The 13,553-nt window shown below is 38.3% G+C and overlaps 1 protein-coding gene across 1 annotated transcript in view; it reads right to left on the reverse strand.

Moving 5' to 3' along the window:
• The window catches only part of LOC144320225 (ankyrin repeat domain-containing protein 26-like), a 77,706-nt gene that overhangs the window by 25,796 nt on the left and 38,357 nt on the right, over positions 1–13,553 (reverse strand). Inside the window, 4 exon segments of the mRNA XM_077908485.1 lie at positions 287–419; positions 8,486–8,598; positions 12,350–12,443; positions 12,984–13,054. Of these exon segments, the coding sequence (XP_077764611.1) occupies positions 287–419; positions 8,486–8,598; positions 12,350–12,443; positions 12,984–13,054 (411 nt within the window).

Below are 13,553 nucleotides of genomic sequence, written 5' to 3' on the forward strand. Positions count from 1 at the left end.
ACTAGAACGGTGACTACCTATGGCTAAGAAGAATAGGGAGGGGGAAACTAGCATGAGGTGCCAGTTAAAGGGCATAGGGTTTATTTTTACGGTGACAAAATGTTCTAAAATGGATTGTGGTAGTCTTTGAATATGCATCTTATGTTCATTATATCTCAATAAAGTTATTACCAAAAATATATATCAAGTATGTAAGATTACTAGGAAAATCTGTATTTTACTGCTCAAATCACAGAGGGATTTATTTCCCAATGATTTTAGAGTCCCAAAACTAATTAAAAATTACCTTCTGTCTTAGCATATTAATCTGAATTTCCATTTCCGTTTGACTGGTTTTTAAATCTCCATAGAAAGGAAGCTCTCCATTTTCATATTTACTTAACATCCTTCTTAACATGTTTATTAAGTGGTTCTTAAGCCTGCAGAAGGTATAGAATGAGTAAGTCAGGTCCTTTAAGAAGAAATATTTAATACTTATTTAAATAGATAATATGTTCTATGTTCTATCACAGAAACAAATCTATACTTATGATATCTCATTTGTTCCAATCTCTCATTGTTTGAGAGAATACCAACTAAATTACATTGCTAAGTAAAAAAATATGGAAAAGATTTTTATGACACATATGGCAGTTAAAGAGTTAACAGGGTAACTATATTAAGAGTTCTTGTAAGTTATTATTAATATCTATTTTCAGTATGTGAATATAAAAATTAATCTATTATTAGGTAGTAGAGGCTAGTAATCCACGGTGAGGAAGAAAAGCATCCTCATCTATTAATGTTTTATAAAGACACAAAAATACATTTTGGTACCCACCTACCCCAGTCTAAAAGAAGGAAAGAAAATACAGACAAAAAACATCAAAGGAGATCATTCAAAACAGAAAGAGAAACAGGAAAGAAAAATATTTATAAAGTTTGAATTCAGAGGAAGAAGGAAGAGGCAGAGCTTTAGAAGAAAGGAAATCAGCAGAGAGAGAATGTATGATGATGGCCTATGAGACTGTTTTAAACAAAAATCGAATACCTTGGCTAGTACACTCTTAGGAAAGTGAAGGATGCCAAACAATGCAGAGAAACAAAGTTAAATGACAGAAAAGTTTTGGCGGATCAGAGCAAAACTTAAATACTCAGCAAATAAGCAGAAAGGAAGCCAGGTGGGAGCTTCAGAGACATCGGAAAGACTTTTTTAAAAATCTGAGTAGTGAAATTGCTCATTTTATTCTTCATGAAGTCAGACATATATTTTTGTATGAATGATATATTTTATAACTAGAAAATGCAGGAAGAAAATGTAAGCCACTTGAGTCAGAGATGGCAGAGCAAGAGGAGAACATAGTTTTGTCTGATCCCAGAAATTCAGCCAGAGAGCTTTCAAATCATTCTGAACACCTGTGAAATCAACCAGAGATCTAAGGAAAGAATTGCAACATTTCTACAAATAGAAAAGTGACCACTTTCTGCAAGTCTTGGTTAACTTTCACCTTCAGAGTTACCTTCTATTCTTTCACTGTACTTAATTTTATTTCTATATACATGTAAGTCCTGCTTGTTTTTCCTTTGGGATATATTTCTCTAACAAAAAGACATAGGATATGGTATATTACTCAGTTCTGTTCAACTGGGTGATAATATCCTTTTTTAAAAATTTATTCATGATAGTCACAGAGAGAGAGAGAGAAAAGAGAGAGAGAGAGAGGCAGAGACATAGGCAGAGGGAGAAGCAGGCTCCATGCACCGGGAGCCCGATGTGGGATTCGATCCCGGGTCTCCAGGATCACGCCCTCGGCCAAAGGCAGGCGCTAAACCACTGCGCCACCTAGGGATCTCCGATAATATCCTTTTTATTTTGACTTTTAATTTCCATTTTTACACTTACATTCTAGACTTTCCTTGTATTTAATTTTATTTTTGTATATATACAAGGTTTCCTCTTAACCATTTGGGGATGCAATTTCCTAACAAAAAGACCAAAATTCACATAGTATCGGTGTACTGCTCTGCTCTCTTGATCTTTCTAATTCTATTATCTCCTTTGTTAACCTTTAAATTGGCTTCGGGTCTCTTCTGATTTGTTTAGCATGTATTTATCTGGGGTCATTCTTGATATTTTTCTATTCTGTTCTCTCACTCATCTCTTCTTCTCTGGACAGAATGACAAGATGGAAAAACTCACTGCCACAAAGAGAACAAGAGGTAGTACTGACTGCCCAGAACCTAATCAGCATGGATAGAAGGAAGAGGCTGGAGCGAGAGTTCAGAATAATGACCATCAAGATAATAGCTGGGCTTAAAAGACACACAGAGGACACTAGAGAATGCCTTTCTGGAGAAATAAAACAACTGATATCTAATCAAGTTGAGATAAAAAAAAAGGCTAATCTTAGTGAGATGCAATCAAAAATGAAGGTTCTAACTGCTAGGATAAATGAGGCTTCACAGAGAAGTAGTGATATAGAAGACAAAACAATGGAGAATAAAGAAGCTGAGGAAAAGCAAGAGAAAACAACCACTGGACTATGACAGGAGAATTTGAGAGATGAGTCGTACCACACAGCAAAACAATGTTAGAATAATGGGGATCCCAGAAAAAGAGGGGAAGGAGGGGGAAGAAGGCATATTTGAGCAAATTATAGCAGAGATCTTCCCTCATCTGGGGAAAGAAACAGGCACTCAAGTGCCAGGAGGCACAGAGGACCTTCCTCAAAAATCAATAAAAAACAGGTCAATATCTCCAAGCAAAGCTTGCAAATTTCAGACACAAAGAGAAAATCCTGAAAGCAGCTTGGAACACGAGGCCCTGAACCAAGAAGGAGAGAAATATTCAACTGGCAGTGGATCTATCCAAAGAGACCTAGCAGGCCAGAGAGAGCTGGCATGATATACTCAGGGTGCTCAATGAGAAGAATCTACAGCTAAGAATTTTATCCAGCAAGGCTCTCATTCAAAATACAAGGGGAGATAAAAAGCTTCCAGCACAAACCGAACCTAAAACAGCCCTGCAAGAAGTGGTAAAGGGGAAACTTTAAGCAAACAGAGAGCCCAAAAGTAACAGACCAGAAAGGAACAGACACAGTACACCAAAACACGGACTTGACACGTAATACAATGGCACTACATCCATATCTTTCAATCGTTACTCTGAATGTAAACAAGCCAAATGCCCCAACCAAAACACACAGGGTATCCCAGTGGATTAAAAAAAAAAAAAAAAAAAAAGCAAGACCCATCGATATGCTATCTGTAAGAGACTCATTTTTAGACACAAAGACAACCCCAGATTGAAGGTGAGGGGGTGGAAAACCATTTTATCATATTAAAGGACATTAAAAAAAAACTGAGGTGGCAATCTTGATATCAGACAAGTTGTATTTTAAACCAAAGACTGCATTAAGAGATGAAGAAAGACACTATGCCATAATTAAAGGGTCTATCCAAAGAGAAAATTGAACAATTATAAGTTTTAATGCCTCTAAAGGTCTAAAGTAGGAGCAGCCAACTATATAAACCGATTTTCTGTTAAGATTTCATTTATTTATTTATTTGACACAGAGAGAGAACAGAAGCAAGGGCAGCAGGAGAGGGAGAAGCAGACTCCCCACTGAACAGGGAGCCTGATGAGGGCTTGATCCCAGGACCCTGAGAACATGACCTGACCAAAGGCAAGGGCTTAACCGACTGAGCCACCCAGGCCCCCTTATGAACCAATTAATATCAAAATTAAAGGAACACATTGATAGTCATACAATAATAGTAGGCACTTTAACACACCACTCACTGTAATGGCCAGATCATCTAAGCAGAAGATCCACAAGGGCACAAGGGCTTTGAATGACACACTGCACAAAATGGACTTCACAGATAACTTCAGAGCATTCGATCCTACAGCAACAGAATACACATTCTTCTCGGGTGCACATGGAACATGTTCCATACTAGATCATGTACTGGGTCATAAATGAGGTCTCAACTGATACCAAAAGATTGGCATCATTCCCTGCATACTTTCAGACCACAATGCTTTGAAACTGGAACTTGATCACAAGAGGAAATTTGGAAAGAATTCAAATACACGGAGGTTAAAGAATCAAGCCAAGGAATAAAAGCACAGTTTTAAAAACCTCATAGAAACGAACGAAAATGGAAACACAACTGCTCAAAACATCTGGGATGTAGCAAAGGTCATCCTAAGAAGGAAGTATATAGCAATACAAGTCTTTCTCAAGAAATGAGAAAGGTCCTAAGTACACAAGCTAACCTTACACCTAAAGGAGCTGGAAAAGAACAGAAGATTAAAACCTAAAACCAGCAGGAGAAGAGAATTCGTAAAGATCAGCGCAGAAATCAATGAAATAGAAACCAAAGGAACAGAACACATCAATGAAATCCAGAGCTGGTTCTTTGACAGAATAAGATCAATAAACCCCTGGACAGACATATCAAAAAGAGAACGGACCCAAAGAAATAAGATCGTGAATGAAAGAAGACAGATCACGACCAGCACCAGAGAAATACAGACAAATATAAGAACACATTCTGAGCAACTATATGCCAACAAACTAAGCAATCTGGAAGAAATGGATCCCTTCCTATCAAAATTGAAAACAGGAAGACACAGGAAACCTGAACAGACCCATAACCAGCAAGGAAATGGGAGCAGTAATCAAATATCTGCCAACAACCAAGAGTCCAGGACCAGGTGGCTTCCCAGGAGAATTCTACCACACATTCCAGGAAGAATTAATCTATTCTTCGGAGCTGTTTATAAAAATTAGAAATGGAAGGGAAACCTTCCAGTGTTTTCTGTGAGGCCAACATTACTCGGATCGCAAAACCAGAGCAAGACCCCACCCAAAAGAAGAATTACACTCCAATATCCCTGATGAACACGGATGCCAAAATTCTCACCAAGACACTGGCTGGGAGGATTCAACAGTACATTAAAGGATGATTCACCATGTCCAAGTGGGTTTTATGCCTGGGCTGCAAGGGTGATTCGACATCTGCAGATGAATCAATGTGATACACTACAGAAATAAAAGAAAGGATAAGAACCATAGGATCCTCTCAAGAGATGCAGAAAAAGCAGTTGACAAAGTGCAGCACCCTTTCCGGATCAATACTCTTCACAGTGCAGGGAGGAGGGGAGCACATCTCAATATCATAAAAGCCATCTACGAAAAGCCCACACCCGATGCCATTCTTTTTTTTTTTAATTTATTTTTTATTGGTGTTCAATTTACTAACATACAGAATAACACCCAGTGCCCGTCACCCATTCACTCCCACCCCCCGCCCTCCTCCCCTTCTACCACCCCTAGTTCGTTTCCCAGAGTTAGCAGTCTTTACGTTCTGTCTCCCTTTCTGATATTTCCCACACATTTCTTCTCCCTTCCCTTATATTCCCTTTCACTATTATTTATATTCCCCAAATGAATGAGAACATATAATGTTTGTCCTTCTCCGACTGACTTACTTCACTCAGCATAATACCCTCCAGTTCCATCCACGTTGAAGCAAATGGTGGGTATTTGTCATTTCTAATAGCTGAGTAATATTCCATTGTATACATAAACCACATCTTCTTTATCCGATGCCATTCTTAATGGGGAAAAACTGAGAGCTTTGCCGCTAAGGTCAGGAACACAACAGGGAGGTCCACTCTCTGGACAACCAGTGTTGTTCGACATAGCCTCAGCATTTAGACAACAACAACAAAAAATAAATAAAAAGGCGTCTGAATCAGAAAAGAACTCAAACTCTCACTTTTCTCAGAGGACATGATATCCGATGTGGAAAACCCAAAAGACTCTACGCCAACATTGTTAGGACCCTTTCCTGAATTCAGCAAAGCAGCAGGATAGGAAATCCATGCACAGAAATCAGTTGCATTTCTATACACTAACAATGAGATGGAAGAAAGAGAAACTGAGGAGTCAATTCCATTTACCATTGCACTAAACACCATAAGATACCTCGGAATAAACCCACCCAAAGAGACAAGGATCTGTACTCTGAAGAAGACAGGACATTCTGGAAAGAAATTGAGACATCATAAAGAACTGAAATCATTCCATGTTCATGGATTGGAAGAACAAATATTGTTAAAATGTCTATGCAAGCTCGAGCAATCTCTACATTCAATGCAATCTCTATCAAAATACTACCAACTTTTTTTTAAAGATTTTTTATTTATTTATTCATTAGACACACACACACACACACACACACACAGAGGCAGAGACACAGGTAGAGGGAGAAGCAGGTTCCATGCAGGGAGCCCAATGTGGCACTCGATCCTGGGTCTCCAGGATCACACCCTGGATTGAAGGCAGAGCTATACCGCTGAGCCACCTGGGCTGCCCCCAACTTCTTTGCATACAGCTGGAGTAAATAATACTAAAATTTCTTTGGAACCTTAGAAGACCCCGAATAGCCAAAGGTATGTTGAAAAACGTAGCCAAAGCTGGTGGCATTAGAAGCCAGTCTTTAAGCTCCATTGCAAAGCTGTGATCAACAGGACAGTATGGTACTGGCACAAAAGCGGACATGTCAATCAATGGCCCAGAAGAGTAAGTCCAGAAGTGGACCCTCAACTCTATGGTCCACTCCTCTTCAACAATACTGGAAAGAAAATCCAATGGAGACAAAGCAGTCTCTTCAACAAATGGTGTGGGAAAATCAGACCACCACATGTAGAAGAATAAAACTAGACCATTTTCTTACACCATACACAAAAATAGAGTCAAAATGGATGAAACACCCAAATGTAAGATAGGAATCCATTAAAATCCTAGAGGAGAACACAGCCAGCAACCTCTGTGACCTCGGCTGCAGCAACTTCTTGCTAGACATGTCACCAGACGCCAAAATGACCTACTGAGACTTCATCAAGATAAAAAGCTTTTACACAGCAAGGAAACAGTTGACAAAACCAAAAGACAACTGACAGAATGGCAGAAGGTGTTTGCAAATGCCTTATCAGATAAAAGGCTGGTATGCAAAGTCTATAAAGAGCTAATCAAAGTCAACACCCAAAGAAAGATAACCCAATGAAGAAATGGGAAGAAATGAAAGGACATGTCTCCAAAGAAGACATACATATGGCCAACAGACACATGAAAACATGCTCAACATCAGCTGGCACCAGAGAAATACAAATCAAAACCATGGTGAGTTTCCCCCTCACACCTTTCATAATGGCCAAAATTAGCAAGTCTGGAAATGACAGATGTTGGCGGGAATGCAGAGAAAGGGGGATCCTCTTACGATGTTGGTGGGAATGCAACCTGGTGCAGCCACTCTGGAAATCAGTACCGGAGGTTCCTCAAAGAGTTGAAAAAGGAGCTACCTATGTAAAACCCAGCAATTGCACTAGAAGGTATGAATCCCAAAGATCACTTTGGTCAGGATCCAAAGGGGCACCTGCACCCATATGTTTATACCAGTAAATATCCACAATAGCCAAACTAGGAGATCCGATATTCTTTGAAAGAGGTATGTATAGGGATCCCTGGGTGGCGCAGTGGTTTGGCGCCTGCCTTTGGCCCAGGGCGCGATCCTGGAGATCCGGGATCGAATCCCACGTCGGGCTCCCGGTACATGGAGCCTGCTTCTCCCTCTGCCTGTGTCTCTGCCTCTCCCTCTCTCTGTGTGACTATCATAAATAAATAAAAATTAAAAAAAAAAAAGAGGTATGTATAAAGAAGGCGTGATATAAATAAATAATCATATTTATTTATTTATTGGACAAAGAGAGAGAGAGAGAGAGAGAGAGGGAGGGAGGGAGAGAGAGAACAGAATATTACTCAGCCAATAAATAATGAAATCTTGGGACCCCTGGGTGGCTCAGTGGCTGAGAGTAGGCCTTTGGCTCCGGGCATAGGGGAAGGGAAGGAAAAGTAAAACAAGATGAAATCAGAAAGAGACACATACCATAAGTCACTCAATACTAGAAAACAAACTGTGGGTTGCTGGAGGGGAAGGGATTGGGGGCGATGGGGTAACTGCCTGATGGGGATTAAGGAGGGCATGTGATGGCATGAGCACTGGGTGTTACATAAGACTGATGAATCACTGAACTCTACCTCTGAAACTAATATTACACTATAAGTTAATTAATTTGAATTCAAATAAATAATATAAAATAAAAAGAAATACAAGCGAATCCAAGATAACTTTTGATGTTGTTATATAATGACACAGTTAAGTTTTTAGAGATTAGGATATCTGCTCTAAAAAAAGAACACTGTTAAAAGGAAAGATTACCTAAGAACAAAGATGTCTTGCAGAAAAAATTCACGGTGGACAATGAAAAGCGCAGTTGACAATATATGTCAAAGGCATTGTTGTTATTATTTAAGGAATCATGGAAGAGTAAATGTAGTATTTTGGCAAGAATTTCTATTTAGGTTTTTATAAACTACAATTACAGATAAATTAGTTAATTAATGGTTAAAGTGATGTGAAATATTAGTTTTACCCAGTATTCTCTTTTTCTAATTCCTCATTTTTCTTCACTTCTTGATCCAACCTGAACTGCAAAGGCTGTTTTAACTCCATACATTTCTTTAGGTTTTCCTTTTCATCACCACACTTTGGAAACAATTTTTTAAGAACATTAGTTTCAAAAATCAAGAGACTCCTTCTTCTTTTATAAAATGCTATTTCTCATGAATCCATGAGTAATATGTGTTTAGACAGGTTTATAAAATACATATAAAATGTAGGTTATGAACCAAATGTCAATGAAAAGAAATCTCAAAAATAAGGATGTTTGTTAAAACAGCTTCAACTGAGTTTATATTTTCATCATTTTTGTTTCTAGAATTTAAATTGCCAAAATTTACTTGGGAAATACAGAGGTTTTTAATCCACATTAATGAAAAAATCTTTAAGGTGGCTATACTTACATCTGAGTTTCTAGAGATGTCCTAGAAGCAGTTTCACCAATGTCTTAAGATACTCTGGGTTTTGTGAGATCACAGCTTAAGATACAGTCTGAAAAATTCCCATACTGTCCCCATTATAATTTTGATGATCATCTGACTTTAGGATGAGATACTCTCCTTCTCTGCAAGCATTTCAAACATTTCTCTGCAAGATTTCAATTTCTTCTTTTCTATTGACCACTTTTCTCTCTAAATAAAATTCAAGGCTTCCCAATATTCTATAAAAACGTTTCCTTACTCTTGCAGCATTTTCGATCATCTTGCTTTTCCCCTTTCACTGGACTCGAACATTCTTTAATGTGTCATCTCAGCCACAGATTCATCTTTTCATCGCGTCTTTTACACTAAAATCTGACTTTCAATCCTGGAATTCCACTAAAAAATTTTGACAATCATCAAGGATCTGTTTTTACAAGTCCTGATCCTGCTTTACTTCTCAGCAGCAGCTGAAAACAATGCCACATCTTCCCTCTGCTCTTCTAATCCCATTTCATTTCTAAATGACAACAAACGTTGACATTCAGTCCTTGGACCCTTGTTATTCCTCTTTTTTACATCCTCTCAGAGTTCTCCAAATCCCAAGGCTTCAAAACCAGATGCTCTATTCTACACTTTCAGCCTTGACCCATTTACTGAGGTCATGTGTATGCTTCCATCTTCCTTCTAGTTCCTCATAGACAATATTTTCAACCACACATTCAATACCTGTTACCTGATGTGCATTACCTTTCTAGTTAGCTAATCTGTTATTTTTATAGTTTTTTTAATTTATGTATTTGAGAGAGAGAGAGCATGAATGGGGAGAGGAGCAGATACAGAGTGAGAAGCAGACTCCCTGCTGCAGAGGGAGCCTGATGTATACAGGACTCGATTCTGGGACCTTGAGGTGATGACCTGAGCCTAAGGTAGATGTTTAACCCACTGAGCCACACAGGCACCTCACACAGTTAATCTTGTACATTTTATCTTGACTCTTTTTGGGATTACTTTGAGTTGTTATTTTTTAAAGATTTTATTTATTCATTTATTTATTCATGAGAGGTATGGAGGGAGAGGGCGGGGGGCAGGGAGAGAGAGGCAGAGAGAGAGAGAGAGAGAGGCAAAGAGACAGGTAGAGAGAGAAGCAGGCTCCATGCAGGGAGCCCCATGGAGGACTCCATCCCAGGACTCCAGGATCATGCCCTGAGCTGAAGGCAGACGCTTAATGAGAGAGACACCCAGGCATCCCGAGTGTATTTTTTTTTTTAATTTTTTAAAATTTATTTATGATAGTCACACACACACACAGAGAGAGAGAGAGAGAGAGGCAGAGACACAGGCAGAGGGAGAAGCAGGCTCCATGCACCGGGAGCCCGACGTGGGATTCGATCCCGGGTCTCCAGGATTGCGCCCTGGGCCAAAGGCAGGTGCCAAACCGCTGTGCCACCCAGGGATCCCAGTGTATTATTTTTTAATCTGGGGGGGGCACCTTTACCCTCAGGATGCTGACCATTGTACTTTGTCTTGCTTTTCTTTTATAATGCAAAAGTTCTTCCCAAGGGTTGGATTATGAACGGTTTGCCTTTGTTTCCTTTTGAATACTTTCCTATTCCATAGAGACGTGAACTTACGGAAGTCTTCTTCTAAGTTCTTTTCAGACACATACTTGACTATTTTGTTCAGAGGCTTAAGTCAGCTAGAGCTAACTCTTCTTCCCAATCCATATTTCTTCACCTCAAAATGGTGTCCATGAAATATCTTAACACAGATGTAGTCTCTGTCCTGGGGATTCATGAGGTGAGAACCTTCTAGAGAAATTAGGGCTATGAACTAAGTTGCTGGAAAGCTATTTAAGTTTTTATTTTATAGGGTAAGCTTAAAGTGGCTAATCATTTTATACCATAACCCTAATTCATTTCTATAGGAATATACAGAATATCTATGGATATTCTTACAAACTCTGTAATATGTGGTGGCTTCCTAATAGATTCCTGTGTGATATTGTAGGGGGACAACTCATGGCACTCTCAGTCAGAGATAAGACTCCTTGTCAAGTTAACTGCATGAAAAGTACAGTAAAGCAACTTGAGCAGTTTTATATGAAGTCAGGAAAAAAAGTTTTTTTCGATGTTTCTTTGGCCACAGAAAGGACCAGTCAACAGAATGTGCTAGTTCCCCTGATAGGTATGATTGTTTAATGAAATTTGCATGTACCTAACTTATGTCACTGAAAGAAACTAGTTGTAGGTCCATCTACCTCATAGTTCCAACTTAGAAGTCCCAAAGCGATCTTCTCATCTTAAATCATTGGTAGCCACTCCTACAAAGGACGGTATGAATGGCACGATAATCCTGTACTGCTTATAAATGGTTATATAGTTTTCACTACCTATCAATAAACTGGAGTCCTGGATTGCACATTAATCTTTTCTGAGATTGGACTGTTAAATCTCTGAAAGTATGATTAACTCAAGGTAATAGAAAAACATTCGTTTCTGAACTTGCAATGAATGCTAGGAGCACTAGGTTACTCTCTAAGGCCCTGACTGAGCAGTCATTTCTACTTTTTCACTGGCATCTCTTTTCCTTTACAAAATCCAACAAGGAGAAAACTACATCCCTTTGAGAAAAATGTTTGCATAATTACCTAGTAGTCATTCTACTTTTTTCTAAGATTCTATTTATTTATTTATGAGACACACACAAACACACTCACACACACACACACAGAGGCAGAGACACATGCAGAGGAGGAGCAGGCCCCATGCAGGGAGCCCCATGTGGGACTCAATCCGGGGACTGCAGGATCATGCCCTGGGCCCAAGGCAGGCACCAAACCACTGAGCCACCCAGGGATCCCCCTTGTAGTCATTCTTAATGAAGACAACACACTACCAATTTGTAATTACAAATCACCACAAATTATTAGTAAAGTAATTCATTCTCAAAATCTCAGTGAAGGGTTGAGATTACAAGAGAAAGTCAGCATTCAAGATCAAATTATTACTCAAAGTTTGGGGAATTTTAAACATATTGAAAAATATTAGCAGGGACTCAGACATTAGTATACCAATATTCATAGCAGCATTACCAACAATAGCTAAGAGGTAGAAAAACCCAAATGATCACTGACAGATAAACAAAATGTGATATATATATATATAAAATACTGTTTTGCTTAGGCTATCACAATCCTTTTTATTAAAATCTTACTACAAAAGTGATTAATTTATGCATTCAGTCAACTTTATCTATAAAGAGGAATTATACCAAGAGTAGTTAAATAGCAACCATATGAATATAATAAATATTTTTATGAGTGAGAATTTTCATATTATCCAAAATGTTCTTATACACTACTACTAGAGATATAAAAATTCCTTCTCCTTAGGACAGAAATTAAGAGACTGACTTACCGAACTTGAACTTAACAGGTCTTTCTGAAGCTGTTCAATTTGGCCTGCTTGCTCCTTGACTGTAACTTTTAACTCGGCATTTTCAACTTCAAGCCTAAAATGCATATTTTAAAATATTTATTCTCAGACACAAATTTTAAACATACCACATAATTTCTAAACAAACATCTAAAGGTCTTACATAAATTCTTAGAAATTTAAAAAGTAGATTTGGCAATTGTGCCATTTTTCTGGTTGTGTTTTGGGGTTAATGTACAAAATTTAAAGATCGTAAGCAAAAAAGAAAAAAAAAGGATCGTAAGCAAAAATTATGCATTTCAAAATCCCACAAAGCTGATATTTTTACCCAGCTAAACAACAATGTATTTATCATAATGGATATATTTCTCATACTATACTACTTATCTGCTTTATAAATACTCAAGTTATTTTCTGTGCTGCTTTCAATTGTCCTGTTGCGGGACGCCTGGGTGGCTCAGTGGTTGAGAGCCTCCCTTTGGATCAGGGCATGATTCTGGAGTCCCAGAATTGAGTTCTGCATCAGGCTTCCTGTAGGGAGGCTGCTTCTCCCTCTGCCTATGTCTCTGTCTCTCTCTGTGTCTCTCATGAATAAATAAAATCTTAAATTGCATACTTTTTTATGTCATCTCTGAACTTCTGAATGCACCTTACAATCTTTGTTTGTAACTCCTTTGCTTCTTGTAGCTAAAAAAGAAAAGAAATACTTTTAACTACTGACAATCTAGTATAAAACCACCATCATCTGTTTTTGTAAATACAATGTCACTGGACACAGCCACATTTTCCTCTACATACTGATTTAAGGCTTCCCCAGAATTATACTGCTACAATAGAGACCTATGACATGCAAAGCCCAAAATATTTACAATCCCCTGACAGAAAAGCTTTCTGAGCACTCTTCTAGTATTAAAAAACAACATTCTAACGTTTTTAAATTATATTTTATCAGGTACACATACAAATTTACATATTGTTCAAAGGCAGAAAGACAGGAAATTACCTTATGGTAAAATTTTCTAGTTTTCTATTCCAAGCACCACATCAATTACAATTTTAAATATTCACATTTACAAATCACCATGGGCATTCCAGTGATTATACAAGTTAACATGCTGCTTTCAGGGACAATCAGATATTTCAAGTAACAGCTTTAGAGGCAGGATCTCTGTAGGAACCAGAATGC

This window comes from Canis aureus, chromosome 9, assembly GCF_053574225.1.
Source record: "Canis aureus isolate CA01 chromosome 9, VMU_Caureus_v.1.0, whole genome shotgun sequence".
NCBI lineage: Eukaryota > Metazoa > Chordata > Mammalia > Carnivora > Canidae > Canis > Canis aureus.